We start from the raw sequence: 18,454 nt of genomic DNA on the forward strand, positions 1-18,454 counted from the left end.
ACGTATTGTGAGCAAAGCACCGAAATTCTCAAGCATGACCCCTATTCTAAAACAGTTACACTGGTTGCCCATAAGAGCTAGAGTGAACTTCAAAGTTTTAACCGTTGTCTACCAGTGCATACTAGGCACTGCTCCGGCCTATCTCAAAGAACTGTTCAAACCATATCTTCCATGCAGACAGCTTCGCTCCAGTGACAAAAAGTTACTTCACATTCAAAAATGGAAGTTGAAATCCTATGGTTTTCGTTCCTTTCAAGTGGCAGCCGCGATGAACTGGAATGAGCTACCAGCTCACCTTAGAACAAGCCCAACAGTCACATGTTTCAAAGCAAACCTAAAGACATACCCTTTCTCTATGTTTTACAAGTGACTCCTAAATTCTATCTTGTCTGCGCTATGAGCATGCTGTCGGTGTGGATTTAGCGCAATACAAATGGACTTATTATTATTATTTAAAGGGCCCTTAATACCAAGGAATTGGAATTCAGCACTGTCATTCTCGCCGTTCGGCATTGGGCAGTTGAAGTACGGTTCACTCATATACAATCAGACTTTTCGATGGTAATTTTGTACATAAACCATCAGGGGTCGACAGGATCAGCAGCTCTGCTTCAGTTGAGGTTTCAAATTTATCATCTGATCGATTCACTCAACACAGTGGCCAGAGCCCGACACATTCCCAGGATGAGGAATGTCATTGCCGATGCCCTGTCACTCATGGAGTGGAAACAACTGCCTGATATTCCAATCGAAGATCTACCTGTTATCACGACCAGATGTAGACCTGTTCGCCACTCAGGACAACCATCAGCTTCAGTGCAGATGATCACCAGTTGCGATCGTTTCTGCTTTGTGTACAATCTGAATAAAATTCTGAATTTTATTTCTGATTTGTGTCTTCGATTCTTCTTGGACTTTGATTTATCCTATCTATTTAATTTGAGACTCTTGAGAGTCGCCACCTCACTTACTGTTCTCTGTTCCACGGAGTAATTACGTCAGTGAAGTGAGTCATTCCCAAAGTGTTACACTTCGTAGCGTTCATACTCCTAAGTACCTATACACATCTATGTGATCTTACTGTGATAAGTAGTGGAAGTCATAAGATGATGTTGTGTTTTTCCGATGACTTTTTCCGATTCAGTTACCCTTTCACCCTCCACAGGACGGTGTCTGTGGGGGTTGTTTCGAAGCAGGGGCTGGCCCGATACTAGTCGTTACACTTTTATTACAGGAGTACCTTGAAAATCGTGGCGATGCCACTGATTACATTCGCTAAGCTGCGTCCTTTCACTTTCGTGAAGGTAGTGACTGAACACCACATTGCTCGGGAATCCCGGTCCCTGGGAGCACTTGTGCTTAGGAAGTCAATGGGTTCGAACTAACCCTCGCATGCTTAGCTGTTATCGCTTGGACATCGGGTAATCTATGACCCACCTTCCTACCGTGGGATAAGTGCAAGTCGAGAGATAGGATAAGTTTAAAAATTTGGAAATTTTAACTATAAATTATATATTTATGTACTTATCCTATCTCACGCGATAAAGTCCCACCCTACCTCCCCACTACTTAAATTACCACCGTTCCGCGGTTTTGTCCTTTTATGGCTCCAAGATCGAGAATGAGTATGTAAGGTGATCACGTGGGTGAGGACTGCGCATGCCACTTGCTATCACGGACTAGTGAGCATGGCTAAGGCAGGAAGGCATGCTCAGCACGGGGACAGGGACAAGGTAGGCCTGGAGCAAAGTTTAATTCGTTTCCACTCATAGTTTAATGAAGAGAGAGAGGTGCAAGTCGTGAGATAGGATAAGTATATGAATATACAATTTATAGTTAAAATTTCCAATATTATTAGAACATGTTCACTAGCATTCTCTTCCCACAGAGGTTACTCCTGTCATATCTTCCTACGTAACCTCTCTTCTAATACGGCCCTTTCATGGTGTGAGCGTTCAAGACTCTTGTGCAATCAGCGACGTTGTTTCAAAAGTGATCATTCGCAAGGCCTCTGTAATTTCCGTATGCTTCGAGAAAACTAAACCTCTTCCCCTCCGCGATGCGCAAACGTTTCTTCTAGACAGAACTCAGTCATGTTATGGCGGATCAGTGGCGTCTCCATCGCCCTCGTTGACAACGGACAAGCTAGCCATTAAACGTCTTGTGTGTAACATCAACACAAGTCCCCGGCAGATGGGGGATATTTGTGGCCCCACATTTGCTTGTGTTAGTCAAGTTGAATCTAAGTCGATGTAACACGTGTTCTGATTGGATAGAAAGAAGGGAGATAATTTGTGATGTGATCTTTTGCCACTAGGGGATTTTACGAGAACCGGGAAATATGGCTGTATTAGATCAGAGGTTCGTAGGAAGATATGACAAGTAACCTCTGTGGGAAGAGAATGGTTCACTAGTTTCCATACATTATTTTCAAAGCTTGTTGTCTAGGGGTGTTATTTACTCAATGAAAGTACAGGTATTCTACACCATGAAGTAATACTGCCAACTATAGTTAACAAGAGGCAACTTCATCTTATTAAGCCTGAGAGCCGCTTTACTGCTCAACACCTGGATCCCCTTGCTGACTGCCGCTCATTGTGGCGAGACTAATTAGTGCTAATCACAACTGATTTTCCTGGCAGGAAACTGTCTAGTCATACAAACAATTCCTGATTGTATAATTGTGTCATAAAGATCTACGTGGAAAGAAAGCAGGTGTGAATTTATATAATGTATTGCAACATTTTATTACCTCCTGGCATGTAATGCAGGGGGATATAGTCGACGCCTTTTCCGTCCGTCCATCCGTCTGTCCGTAATCATTTTGTTTCCAGAGCATAACTCTTAAACCGTTCAATATTTTCAACAAAAATTGGTAGATATATCAAACAGAACCTAAGGTGGTGCCTTTTACTATTAACAGATTTTTGTCATTTTTATTTATCTCGGTTTTCCATGAAACGTTTTGGACTTAGTCTTAAAGGCTGGGTGAGCTTCGTTTCCGGACCACAAATAGAAAACTTCTTAATATCTTTCAGCAACAACTTGGCAGATATGTGAGGCAGATGCCAAAGTGATGCCTTTTGCTATTTGGCAGAATTTTGGCATATTTATTTTTATCGGTTTTCATGGAAACGATTCGGACTTAGTCCCAAAAAGGAGGGGTGGGTTTCGTTTCCGGAGCATTACTCAAGAACCGTTCAATATTTTTTAACAAAACTTAGTAGATATATCAAACAGAACCTTAAGTGGTGCCTTTTGCTATTTGCAGATTCTTGGCATTTTTATTTTTCCCGGTTTCCATGGAAATGATTCGGACTTAGTCCCAAAAGGGAGGTGTGTGTTTCGTTTCCGGAGCACAACTGGAAAACTTTTTAATATCTTTCAGCAAAACTTGGCATATATGTGAGGCAGATACCAAAGTGGTGCCTTTTGCTATTTGGCAGATTTTTGGCATATTTATTTTTCCCGGTTTCCATGGAAACTATTAGGACTTAGTCCCAAAAAGGGAGGGGGTGGGCTTCATTTCTCGAAAAGCGTTTATTATCTTTCAACAGAACTTGGCAGATATATTAGGCAAATTTTGAAATGGTGCCTTTTGCTATTTACAGATTTTTGGCATTTATATTTCTCATGATTTCCATGGAAACGATTTGGACTTAGTTTAAGAAAAGGTCAAGATAGACTTTAAGTAACTGTCAGATGATTTGTTCTTTCAAATAACTGGGGGCCAGGGGGATATGTCATCTTCTGATGACTCTTGTTGAAAGTGTCTTTGATAGACCTTAGGCGGTGTGTACATTTATATTTTAGCAACATAGACATGTATTCTTTGTATATACGAGATGTGGCATACATTTAATTTTACAAAATAATATACAGTGAGACCTCGGATATCCGGACGCATTCGTTTTTACGTAAATCGTCCGGATAATTGAATATCCGGATATCTGGATTTTTGGATTTCATACACCTCAAGGAAAATCCAAAATGTTTATGATCATCAAGCGTTTATTGTACATGTATAGACATTCAAAAACAGCATCACGACATAACAATCATACCTTTACAATTATTCAGTTTTGAAAAAGTCTTTCATTGAGGACTGCTTACACTGGGTGCCGCTCCTTTGCAACACGATGGACAACATTTTGTCCAGGTTTTCACGGTCGCCATTGTTCTAAAAGTAGCTGAGTAGGCCTTCGTACTATTATTAAAGCTTACTTTGGGATTTTGTTCTTTGTAAAGACATATCTCTTTCTTTTCCTTGGCTGTCACTGTGTAGCGCTTGCGTTTAGTAGGTTGACTAGCCATTTGTGATCAATTGAAAGACCGACTGACTTGAATATCAACGCACTGCGCTTTTATTGCTTTGACTGAATAAACAACTTAACAGTTAGAACTCAATGGTTAACTCAGTGTCAGCTAGGCCTTCTAATCACCACCAACACCTTGATGATCATTAATCCGGATTAGCCGACCATGTCTCGTGTCAAACCACGTGGGACTCTCACACTTCCCTTCACACGGTTAGCGGTAGATCGAAGCTTCGTGCGGATAGGTGAGTCAATTTTGTGTTGATTTAGCCGGTTTGTTTGTAAAATGTACCGTCCGGAAACGGAAACCGAATATCCGTTATAGACAGTCACTTTTATAACGTAAGAGATTGTCTTTTACTAAAAATTGACCGGAAGGCGAGGTTTCCGGATATCTGGGGTCCGGGTATCCGAGGTCTCACTGTATTCACATTACTTGATTATCTATTATTGACCATTACAGATTTTAAAGACAAAATTATGTACATGCTTTATAATCTTCTACGAAAGTAACAATTTTGCCGATACATTGCTAGTGTATACAGAATATTTTAAGGAAGGTACTACTAGGCGAGTCTGTGAGTAACATAGAGCAGATTCATAGTTTGTCACTTTGTTTCATCTCGATTTATCGCTGCAAAGATACGATATCATGCATGCATGCATGCACGCACACTCACACACACATATTGTATAATACATATTCCTTGTGTAAACATTAAAGAAAGTGTTACGTGATGGAAGATGATCAAGTTAGAATAGAACGTTTGGTATTCCAACTGTTCAATAAAGTGGCTGATCCTTTGTTATCCATGACCAATGGAAACTTGCGATACCTGTCACAGCGTAACAGACAGGTGATGGGGTGTGGCCTCAATTTCTGAAGAGCATGTTTGGTCACTCATCAGTTTGGATAGAGATTGATTATTGACTATATCGTTGACCATTCGATGTGCTTGGTTCCGGTTGTATCACCTCCAGCTTGTGTATTATAAACATACATAATCTTAACTATGTAGGAAATATACACATAAGACAAACAGGAATAGGTAGATACTTTGCCGAGTTCATTTGTTCTCAGAGATCGAACACACATCTGTTAGTATTATTTAGTAAGTAAATTATAACAAATTAAATCCAACAATTGAGTAGAGATGGCATTTCTTATTGTTTATATTTGGGTATACAACTTGTACAGAAAACATAATGGTTTGCTGTACATGTAAATAGACACTGCACTTTGATATGAAAGAATATCCAAATTAACGTACATGCACTATAAAATTCAAAAAGTACATTACACTGGATTATCATAATCTATAAACTTGCAGTTGTTTCACACACACACACACACACACACACACACACACACACACACACACACACACACACACACACACACACACACACACACACACACACAATGAAACATGAAATTACAGTTGTGCAGGTATGCATAAACATTACTACAGAGAGAGGCGTGACTCCATAATGCAGGTTGATGTAACAGCACTTAGGTTTGTCCCGTGACAAGAAGATAAACATTTCAACAGGGGCGTAGATACATGTGCATTCTGCCGTAGACTGTTATTTCAAGGTCAAAAGAGCACCTCAATTATCTCATTGCTGTGGTCTGATTGAATGATTATATGCATGTGTATCAATACCGTAAGTGATATACTATCCTGCTTTTATTGACGATGGATCATTAGAGACTGAGTTCATTGATACACGGGATAATCACACCGGATCAGATAATTAAAGAGATCAAATACAAAAGTTTATTACACAATGCTCATGTAAATTGCATAGAAATATGAAATATCAGTATGAAACTTTCAACAGCTTGAACAAAAATGCTTGAAATACCTTTATATGGTTTACATGTAGTAACTTATGACATTACTTTTATCTATGTCTAAGAATTTTGAATTACCAACTCTGCTTTGTATCAAACGTAGACAAAGATTTCAGTGTTGTAATAACACTGACATGTACATAATTTGTCACACGGTGTTTTGAAAGGGTGTATGGGACTGTAAGACTCTTGTAAATTAATGTCGTATTTCCTGAGGCGCAACCGAAGGAAATATGGCATTTACAAGGGTCTTACAGTCCTGTACACACTTTCAAAACACCGTGTGATGAATTTATTACCCTTAAGATCTTTTTATTTATCTTATCTTTATACAACAATATTCAATCATTGGCAGAATAAGACGCAAAACGTTTCGCCATGCTTTTTTCTGAACTATCATAAAGGGAGATAACTCGGGATGGCTTAGTCAATATGATAAAAATTATCGAATTTGAGGTTTTGTTAAACGACAAGTGAAATACAGAAACAATTTATTTTTTGGATATATTTATTGACACAAACAAATAAGAAATTATGACAACATTTTTATTACTCTGGTTTTACTCATAATTGTATACACCAACTCTAAAATTTTGAAGCGATCAGCCATTTGGAAGCCACATTCCATCAAAGGTCAAGGTCATTCATACAACCTGTGTAGTGTGTCACATGACAGATTTGATGGGGTGTATGGTACGTACACCCTGGCAAACCCTCCTACATGGTTTGGTATGTTTTGGCTATAGACCAATTAGAATTCGACAAATGTATCTTAAGGGTAATAAATGCATGAATATTATGTGTCAATGCAAAGGCGTGAGTTGGGAGCCATGGTGACTCACAATATTTATTATTTAACAATCTGACATGGGCCTAAATTAAGATTTCAAATTTTATTCTTTAGAGTGACGTCCCTTTGCAAAAGCACATGGCGAACGTCAGCATATATAACGTTTGTAGTGCAGTTTGAGTTTTTCACGTGTATAGAACATTTTGGAGTCCCAAGAGAGGTCAGATACTCTATACTCAAATAGACAATCTCAATCCATGTGACTCAAATGCAGTCCCCCAAAAATATGATAATATCATTATTAATGTTCATTCCATTTTACTGTGTCTTAGAATTGTTTTCTTCAGTTAGAAGCATTTCCCGAATTTAAGCCCTGGGCTTAATTATGGGGTTTATATTTGTTAACGAGAGGGGTCATTTCAGTTATTAAGCCCTGGGCTTAAATACGGGAAATCCCGGTAATAGTCAAACTATCATTGAACAATATCATTTTTTGCTTATCAATCAAATTTATTGAACTGAATTGTGAGGGCCACCCATAAAATTTGCGTCAAACTTGACTCGTATGATAATATTTTGAGAGTCGTTTACAAAATTGTTGCATCAAATACACAGGAATCATGCGTTATGTAAAACCCTGACTTTATATTCTATTAGGTAACATTATCAACTTTACATTATCAGGGATGAGAATTTTCCACGGATCTGCGGAATTCCAGGAATTTCATAAGGCCAAGGGTCATTTTTGTGAATCATCTAAATCCAATAATAGATGCTAAACCCCCTGCTAGTTTTCAGAGTTTTTCTCAAAACTACATTCTCATCCTTCATTCTCATGAAAAAGAAATAGTTACAATCCAGTAAGCTTTCAATTGGTAACTTCCTTAATGCCTAATCTGTTAGAGCTTGCATGTATTGATATTTGTGTTTACGATTGATTATATAAAATATAACAATGTAATAATAGTAAATTCAAACTATTCTATTATGTTTGAATTCTTTGTATGGCCTTGAAAGTTCGTACCTTGTTTCATATTTATTAGGTTGTTGAAGAAAAAATACTAAAGGTAGCATTTCTCTTAAGAAAAGCTAATCTTTGCTCAGTACTACTAAATTGGTTGAAACAATAGGTACAACTGCTCACTGAGATGGTTTCCAACTACTGGTACCTTGTGAGGCCCAGGGACTTTACTACATGTTGGGACCTCTCATGTTGGCACAACAACTGGCTATGGCCCATCAAACTGATGAGGATACCAGTATATTCTACTTCTAGTACAGCTGTCATATCTTATACCTACAGCAGTAATTACTTGAAACTTCATTCGCATATTCTATTGTTTATACTGGTAATTCTACTATCGGATTCCCTGATGGGTTCTCAGAGGAACGGTATGTCACTATTACTGGTAGGTGCAGCCGTTGACCTAAATGGTGTCCTGATCTTCGTCCTGCTGGACACATGACGACTCAACAGTTTGTTAAGGACCTGGTGGGATATTGTTGATGGTATCCTCTTCTCGTTCTCAGCATATCCATTCACTTTGGTTGTATTTGATAACGAGTCTGGCCTGATATATATCTAATGTATGAAGTCTATCTTGTAGAACTTACCTTCCAGTGAAGAATAGGCTTGCCTTGTTGAAGGATATGCAGTCATTCAATAGATCAACACCCTATGTGAAAAACAATGGAACTCATGAGTTACTTGAGTTCTTGTTATCTCCTCTTAGTAGAGCAAAGGATTCTTTACGAAGCTTCCCGTACATAAGTTGTAATTGTTAACAATCTAAGTTTGTGTTATCCAGCTTCCTCATATATGTCTTACAGTTAAGGTGTTTATACAGGCATGGGTTCATTGCCTTACCATCCAACCATACTCTTACCCTCACACACATATCTGAAAAACGTATCTGACACACTTATCCTCACACAATTACCCTCACACACGTATCTGACACAATTACCCTCACACACTTATCTGACATGCTTACCCTCACACACTTATCTTATACACTTACCCTCACACACTTACACTCTCACACTTATCTGACACTTACCCTCACACACTTATCTGACACACTTACACTCACACACTTATCTGACACACTTATCCTCACACATTTACACTCTCACACTTATCTGACACCCCCTCACACACTTATCTGACACACTTACCCTCACACACTTATCTGACACCCCCTCACACACTTATGACATGGTTACCCTCACACTTATCTGACACACCCTCACACACTTATCTGACACACTTACCCTCACACACTAATCTGACACACCCTCACACACTTATCTGACACACTTATCCTCACACACTTATCTGACACACTTACCCTCACACCCTTATCTGACACACTTACCCTCAAACACTTATCTGACACACTTACCCTCACACACTTATCCTGACACACTTACACTCTCACACTTATCTGACACACCCTCACACACTTATCTGACATGCTTACCCTCACACACTTATCTGACACACTTACCCTCACACACTTATCTGACACACTTACACTCACACACGTATCTGACACGCTTACCCTCACACACTTATCTGACATGCTTACCCTCACACGATTATCTGACACACTTACCCTCACACTTATCTGACACACTTACACTCTCACACTTATCTGACACACCCTCACACGTATCTGACATGCTTACCCTCACACGTATCTGACACACTTACCCTCACACACTTATCTGACACACTTACACTCTCAAACTTATCTGACATACTTACCCTCACACACTTATCTGACACACTTACACTCACACACTTATCTGACACACTTACCCTCACACACTAATCTGACACAATTACCCTCACACACTTATCTGACACACTTACCCTCACATATTATCTGACACACTTACAATCACACACATATCTGACACATTTACCCTCACACACTTATCTGACACACTTACCCTCACACACTTATCTGACACACTTACCCTCACACACTTATCTGACACACTTACCCTCACACACTTATCTGACACACTTACCCTCACACACTTATCTGACATGCTTACCCTCACACACCTATCTGACACACTTATCCTCACACACCTATCTGACACACTTATGCTGACACAGTTACCCTCACACTTACCTGACACTTCTTCTCATACACTTATCTGACACACTTATCCTGATGCACGTATCTGACACACTTACCCTCACACACTTATCTGACACACTTACCCTCACATATTATCTGACACACTTACAATCACACACATATCTGACACACTTACCCTCACACACTTATCTGACACACTTACCCTCACACACTTATCTGACATGCTTACCCTCACACACTTATCCTCACACACCTATCTGACACACTTATGCTGACACACTTACTTATCTGACACACTTATCCTGACACACCTATCTGACACACTTATGCTGACACAGTTACCCTCACACTTACCTGACACTTCTTCTCATACACTTATCTGACACACTTATCCTGATGCACGTATCTGACACACTTACCCTCACACACTTATCTGACACACTTACCCTCACACACTTATCTGACACACTTACCCTCACAAACTTATCTGACATACTTATCCGCACATCATCACAGTACAGCAGCCTCTGCATTCCAGAATGAGAATAGGGTGCACAGTATGTCGTTTTCGTCAGCCTCTCGATGACCTTCAGTATGTGTGCCTTAGTGTTTAAGGTGATAACCATGGGATGTGATTGGATGAGATTTTTTTGAATCTGGAAACTTTGTTCTGAGATCTTTTTCACACAAGGATTGAAGAAAGATTAAATGTATTGTGTGTTATAGAAGTATTTAATGTACAATATATTGAAAAGAAATTATGATGACAAGATATTTCTACAAATGAAACATACAACTTTATGGATGACAACTTCTGGTTTATTTGCGTTGAGCGACGTTTCGATGAAGATTATTACATCGTTATCAAGCAAAAACATTGAAACGTCGCTCAACGCAAATAAACCAAAAGTTGTCATCCATAAAGTTGTATGTTTCATTTGTTGACTCACCAACTTCTAGAATGCCGATCAAACAATTAGTAAGATATTTCTAGTCATGACTTACACCTTTAGGGCCCGTTCATAATTTATGGCTGGTGTGTGTGTGTGTGCGTGCATGATGATGATTTTAAGGCGGCTTGCCCATTTAGTTTTAGAGAATTAGGTGGGATCAACAATTTTGTATGCATGTACAAGGTTAACAATTCTGTACATAAAAATATTAGGGGGTCATTCTTATTGTTCTTGCTTCATCACCCAATCATCATCACCCAACCCTTACTTGAATACTATTACTCTTTTGTTAATATCATTGCGGATAGTTTGTTTTTATAATATGTATGTGTTTTTCAGGTTTAGGTTCTTCCCCTTTCTCATCAGCTTCAAGCAGCATCAGAAACTCCCCAGATCCTGAAATTGTGCAAGCAGGCCAGACAACTTTTGATGTATGCTATAGTGTACCTGATGTTACACGCACAGGAGGCTCCCCCAGCACTCTTGGTACAGACATTACACACCACCAGCAGTACAGTCAAGGGAACTTACAGGTTGGCTACTGCAGCAATCTATATTTTGCCATATTCTTGCATTTGATGCCCAAAAAAGTAAATAGATAACATAATGCATTATTGCACCACTGGGAAGTTTCTTTGTCAAAATTGTTCCAAACAGTGTGCAAAATAGTTTTCAAATTTTGCTCACCAGTTGGGCTAGCTATGCCTGAAAGTTACTACTTGCCCACAAAATAATTCATGAGCCAGAAATTTGAATGTAGAAACAATAAGAAAAAGATTAAAAAAAGATAAAATACAATTAAAAGCAGGCCATAACTTTGCATGATTTAAAACTAAAAGTGTATTATAACCTAACACTGACTGACTGACTGACTGACTGAGTTTGGTTTTACGCCGTTTTTAGCAATATTCCAACAACATCACGGCGGGGGACACCAGAAATGTATAACCTAACAAGTCGAAGAGAGTGATATATATTTACAAAATGACCTCATGAAAATTCATTAGCCAATCACCCGTGAAGATCCTGGTTAGAATTGATCTTCAGTAACTCCTGCTTGTCGTAAGAGGTGACTATAATCGGGTGGTCAGGCTCACTGACTGGGTTGACACATGTCATCGTATCCCAATTGCGTAGATTGATGTTCATGCTGTTGATCCCTGGATTGTCTTGTCCAGATTCGATTATTTACAGACCGCTGCCATATAGCTAAAATATTGCTGAGTGCAGGGTAAAACTAAAGTCACTCACTCACCCATTAGCCAGTGACTGGAGATTATATATAATTATAATATCATATCATGTTTTCTTGGAAATATTGCTTCAATGATCACACAGTGGTCTGGCTGACTGAAAAACAGAATTCCTTCATCTATTAGTAACTTCATCATCTCACATTGACTTACTTGTATACCATGGCTTCCTAAGGATATGGGATTTTCGCTTGTCTATGCTATATGGACAGTGTAGTCTCGACAGTCTAGCATAAGTGAACTGGTTCTGCATCCTTCATGAAGAAAGTTTACCTGGTACAGCACAACAAGCATCTTCTAACTTCTGATCTCAGAACCAGACCACCTGGAAAATATCTTGCAAGAAATGTGAGCCCCTGTCCTCAGCAGCTGCTACATAATGAGAAAATCATCCTCACTCCTTCATAACAATAGGTGGGGCAATGTTGTATGGTGCTGGAAACTGGATAAATAAATGCAAAAGTCACTATCCCCATGGTTACTGAACTTTGCTGAACATACAACAAGATAACAAATTTCATTATGGTACAATATGAGGTTATCTATCTGCTTTTCATTCTGTTCTTCAAACATGACAGATTGACAATGGACACCCATCCCCTATTGAAAAGGCATGGATGTTCACTCTCCTTGAATATTCTACAAACGGAATGCGTACCAGTAGTTTATCTGCTCTCCTGGGTAAACCATTTGAACTTCTCACAAGGACTACTGTGGTCCAAAACATTGAAGAGCTTAGTCTGATCGAACAGTTAAATTCTCCAAAGTACATGTACAGGCCTTGGACTACTATTCAAGCCTCACTGATGATACAGATTGGAAGTCTATCATTGTGCTCTGTGCCTGACTGTAGGTAAGGACTAATCAACAGATACTGGCCCTTTAGGTCACAGGTATTTCACCATACAATAACTAGGAGCTATGGTATATCATCCTGAAGGTATATTATGTCCCATTCATGCTCTGAAATATCAGCTTGTCGCTATCAATGTCATCAGAAATAATTGTTCATCATGGGTAAGGCCCATTTCATCAAGCACATCACTAAAGTTGCATGTTGGCATCGCCCACCACAGCATCAAGCTGAAGACAAGTACAAGATTGTCATTCTATTCTGGGCTCACCATGGGAAATTAAAGCATGGGCTACCAGCTTTGAGTCATGGGCAAGTTTTGCTCACTATATTCTATACTGCCATTGTAACCGACTCCCTTTGAATGTTGTACTGCCATTACATTACTTTCCTTTAATGGGTAATTGTATAAGAAATTCATTGTTTTTTAAATTTTGTCTACAATTTCTCTGTGACAATTTAGATTTGGTAAATGTGTTTTACACAATACCATTATGAAGAATAATGACAATTATTATGGATATACAACTTCTTTCATTCTGTGGAGTGGACGTTTCGACTTAGGTTCTAATGTCGTTGTCAAGCATACCATTATGTTGCTAGTTGTTCAGTTCTATTTTCAAAAGCAGCTAAGTCCATAAAAAGAGTTCGACTGAAAAGCCCTGCATGCTTATTCAATGGTCTAAATGAACTAAATAAACAGATTGCGGCAACAATATTCATGTTGTTGCAATAGATATCAAGCTTCCAAAACAGGCCCAGCCAAGGAATCCAGCATAAAAAGTGATCTTCACACAACAGCTGGTCTCAATTTGTTGTGTGTCATAATGGGAGATGACCAAGACAACAGCAAGCCCCCTTTCTATATATAGAACTGGCTGGGCCTGACTGTACTGGAATATTCTGGAGTCTCTTCCAGATCTGTCTTTACTCCCTGTCACCAGTGACTAACCATTACATCCCAGCCCTCTACTGAATCTCAACATAAATAATGCAATACAATTAGCCATTTTCCAATTTTGCCGTTTCGACTTATCTGCCCCTTGTGACACGTGACCACGGGCACGACAACACATAAACAATAGCTGTTAGGTTGATGTGCCGTTTGATTTGTGGACAGATGATCCTGTTTACATTTGGTCTACAATCATTATTTGAAGAAAATATCAAGTATTTTCTCATCCAAGACTGTACCATAGTTAAAGGTGTATTTGAAAGTTCATGGTGTGACATTTACAGGCTACATATGTTGATCACTTTGTGCGAGTGTGTTGCCAGCTTGGATTTGCCCGTCTTCTAGGATGTTACCAATGTAAGCTGCACATCCCAAACACACTCTCACCTGAACATTTACTGTGACCCTTTCCTTTTACAAGGCTACTCAAACAATTTGTCACTATGTCCGGAAATTGGAATATATGACATATTTAATTACTTGGTGTCTTTCAGGCTCGATTATGACAGAAGGAAGCTTCGGGCTTACAAATCTTTTACAAGACTATCACGTCAACAGTTTGGATTATGTTGATGCTCCTGACACCACTGGAATTTTTAAAGTGTCAGTGAAGCCAACACAACGGGACAAGACCTACCTAAAGTCCAACTTCTACATGGAATGCTGTGGACAAATAAATGTTGACATTCAGAGCGTTTACTGTCAGTGTCCTGAGTGTAAGTGAAATAGTTGGCATTAAACACTAAAAAGATCTAAGGCTCATAATGACTGACTGACTGACTGAGTTTTGGTTTTACGCAGCTTTTAGCAATATTCCAGCAACATCACGGCGGGGAACACCAGAAATGGGCTTCACACATTGTACCCATGTGGGCATTCAAACCCGGGTCTTCGGCGTGACGAGCCAACGCTTTAACCACTAGGCTGCCCCATCGCCCCAGCTCATATGATGCTTGAAAAGAAATGAAAAAAAAAAAAAATATTAAATATCGTTAAAGCAAAATTCCCCAAACCCCTTCAGTTTGCAAAAGAGAAACAACCAGTTCCAAACTCTTGGAAACAATGTGCATTTAAATCACTGATGTTTCAGGGGATCTTAGCCAATAGTTGTACATTCCTAATATTTATGTAGACTTATACATAATACTGTGAAAACAGTTATTGATGTTGCCCATGCATAGTGTTACAATGTTTGTTAAAATAACCCTTTTTGACGATCCATTGGGTTGCCGTTTATCAGCTTTTTTAGAAGACTGGAAGATCGTAACACTGATCAGTGGATTCTCTAAGTTATCAAGGAACTGATAATTGCTATTCGCCAAGAGGCACCTCTCCTGACACACCCACCAGGGCATTGGTATCTTGGAACCCAATTTTCTGCGGCGATTACAGCCATAGACAAGCTCATTGGCAAGAGGGCTGCCATCAAGTGGAATCCTTTCAAGCCCTGACCAGGTTTTTTTTCCCGGTATTCCTAGTTCCCACAAAGGATTCAGTAGATATCAAGATGAAGATCCTCAGCCTGGAATACCTGAGTTGACCTCCCTAGTTTCAAATGGAGTCCATACCTCAGACAAATGATCTCTACAGGGGACTCTATGATCTCCATAGACCTGCAGGATGTGTATCTACTTGTTTTGATTCATCCAGACTCTCAGAGATAACAACACTTTGCTTTCAATGGAAGACTCTTGCACTTTTGGGATCAACCGTTAGGTATATCAGTCTCTGCATGGCTATTTATGATCATCACAGCTACAGTCCTACTTTATCTTCAATATATGGGAATTCACAGAAACCTGGACGATTTCCTGTCACCAAATGTAGACACTGATACCTCTCAATTTGTGTGAGCTTTCTCCGAGAATTCGGTAGGTTGGTTTGTTGTTTTTTTACACTGCACTCATCAATATTCCACCTATATGGCGGCTGTCTGTTAATAATCGGGTCTGGACCAGATAATCCAGTGATCAACAGCATTAGCATTGATCTACGCATTTCGGATGCAATTGAGAATTTGGTGGTCCTTGTTCATCCAGAAGAGTCAGAGAGGGCAGAAATATATTGTAGTAATATTCAACACTGGTCAAGGCCCAGTTTATGCTCCAGATGATCGTTATCAAGTGGTCAGATCCAAGATAACGACAGTTTAGCAACTTCACACACTTCGTCAATGGCTGTTGCTACTAGGAGCTCTTGCTTCTATGGAGGATCCTACATCTAGAGACCATCTGCATCTGAGATACGTTGAAGATTGGATCAGCCAACATCAAGTGACACAGCTAGACTGTCATTGTGCCTACAAATAGAGTGTTCAAGGATCTCGTATGGTTGAATATTCCCGGTCGCTCACAGGACTCCAATCAGGATGCCTCTGCCAGATCACCACCTCTTCATGGAGGAGGCCATGGGGAAAGCAATCTTCCCTTCATGTTTCTCAGTAAAGTATAGATTCTAGTACTTTTAGGGGTTGCATACCATCTGGGATTCGCCTAGCTGCAACAGTGGTCAAAATAGGCCAAGGTTCAAAATCAAGCATGAAACTACTGGTCTTGATGAATTGTGCATTGTGATGTGAGATGTAATGTGAGATGACCAAGACAAGAGTCCACCTTTTTGACTTATGTGAAAAGCTTCCTGAAGTTTCTTTTCTGGAACTTCCTCTATTCCCTCGGGTCAGACTGCACTGGAATATTTGAGAAGCTCTAGATCTTCCAGACTAACAATCTAACTCCCAATCTAAATAGTAACCAGTCCACCACTCCCCCTCCTTAAACATTGCAAAACAATTGGAATGCTGTTTAACAAGCACAGAAAATATTTAAATATTGGTGATGATAGCAATTATTATGAGGGTCTTTGCTGTCACTTTAATCTGTTAAAAAATTTGATGAATTGTTTTACTGATAAGTTCTGATTCTCACATAGAAAGTAAGCATTGCATACTGGTGAAACCTTTTGTTGTGGATAGATGTTTATCAACACAAAATCTTGAGTGAATTGTTTCTCTGTGACAAGTAAACAAGCAGAGTCTTTGATCTTTGGATAATGGAAAACCTTAAGGTAGCAAGCAGCAATGAAGTACTTGCAAAAAGCATAGATTCTTTAGAAAGCGAAGTGCTGTTATTTACACAACTAATTATGGATAGACCTTGATGATGACTGCTGTTGAAACTGTGAAGGTTTTCATTGCAATGACAGCTAAGAATGCAAGAAAATAGCTGGGAGGTAATATTCTGTGAATTTTACCAATGATTGCACTTCCTAGTGGAATATTTTATTTTTAATGTTGAAGTGTCAAGTCTGTTGATGAAATGCACAGAACACATTGATTACCCACATATAATCTGTATTGGGGCCCTTGAAGTAAACATCTATGTATATTCTGTAAACTGTATGAAAGTGCCCGACTAAGGAAGCTGAAGTTTGGTTTGTATGTTTTTCCTTTTTATGACAACATATTTAGATTTTGGTGTCAGTTTTTAAGTCCACAGTATTTGATCAGGAAATATTTGAATATCCATGCCGAGAGCAACTTCTTTTCTTGTCTATATTTACAACTTGATCCGTTTACTACGTAACCCAGGTGCTTGTTGTCAGAATGGTGCTTATCAGAATTTTGTTGTCAGACCAGCTGACTTGGTTGACACATGTCTTCATATCCCAATAGCATAGATTGATGCTCATGATGTTGATCACTGGATTGTCTGGTCCAGGCTTGATTATTTACGGACCATGTATATATTGATAAGTGCGGGGTTATACCAACAAACACATATAATCCAGGTGAGCTACAGTGTCAATGTTCTATTTGTCCATGTGATTCACAGAGCATACAAAAGTTTACATATCTCATTGGTTTTTCTCCTGTTTTTCTACAGTCAATATGGTCAACATCAGGTCCATCACCACTTGAACGGCTACTTGAACAACAGAAACAGCAGCGACAAGGTGATCCTCATTAGGACTTAGGGATGACAACACTCCTTGTTGCCTTACTACCAAGGAGTTTTAAAGTGACAGTATTCACCAACTGACTTCCTCGGGACTTCAGCAAAGCTTTGATTTGAAATAAATTTCCAGAAACTATGCCAGTGTCCATTTTCTGAAATGCAAATTCACTATAATTATGGTTTGGACACTTGATTCTTGAAATAAAAAGCTTTGTGATATTTAAGCAAGATGTATACAATGCCGTCCGGTAATTCCGTGCACCTAAGCACATCAATCGCAACACGGCAACTAACATCTCTTATTTTTTGTGGTTTACGTGACTAAACATGCTGGTATGCATCATATTTACCTAGAAATATAGGTTTTATTGACAACTATAAGATTCTAACGTTCCCTTATGCCATAC

The 18,454-nt window shown here is 39.2% G+C and overlaps 1 protein-coding gene across 1 annotated transcript in view; it reads left to right on the top strand.

The window, feature by feature from the left end:
• Positions 1-18,183, top strand: part of LOC124253643 (protein SMG7-like) — a 297,643-nt gene extending 279,460 nt beyond the window's left edge. Inside the window, exons 23-24 of the mRNA XM_046687453.1 lie at positions 11,373-11,566; positions 17,976-18,183. Coding sequence (XP_046543409.1) covers positions 11,373-11,566; positions 17,976-18,059 — 278 coding nt within the window. The 3' untranslated portion in view covers positions 18,060-18,183. The remainder of the gene's footprint in view (positions 1-11,372; positions 11,567-17,975) is intronic.
• The last annotated feature ends 271 nt before the right edge of the window (positions 18,184-18,454 follow it).

This window comes from Haliotis rubra, unplaced genomic scaffold (assembly GCF_003918875.1).
Source record: "Haliotis rubra isolate DU_JTF1 unplaced genomic scaffold, ASM391887v1 Scf548, whole genome shotgun sequence".
Classification (NCBI taxonomy): Eukaryota; Metazoa; Mollusca; class Gastropoda; order Lepetellida; family Haliotidae; genus Haliotis; species Haliotis rubra.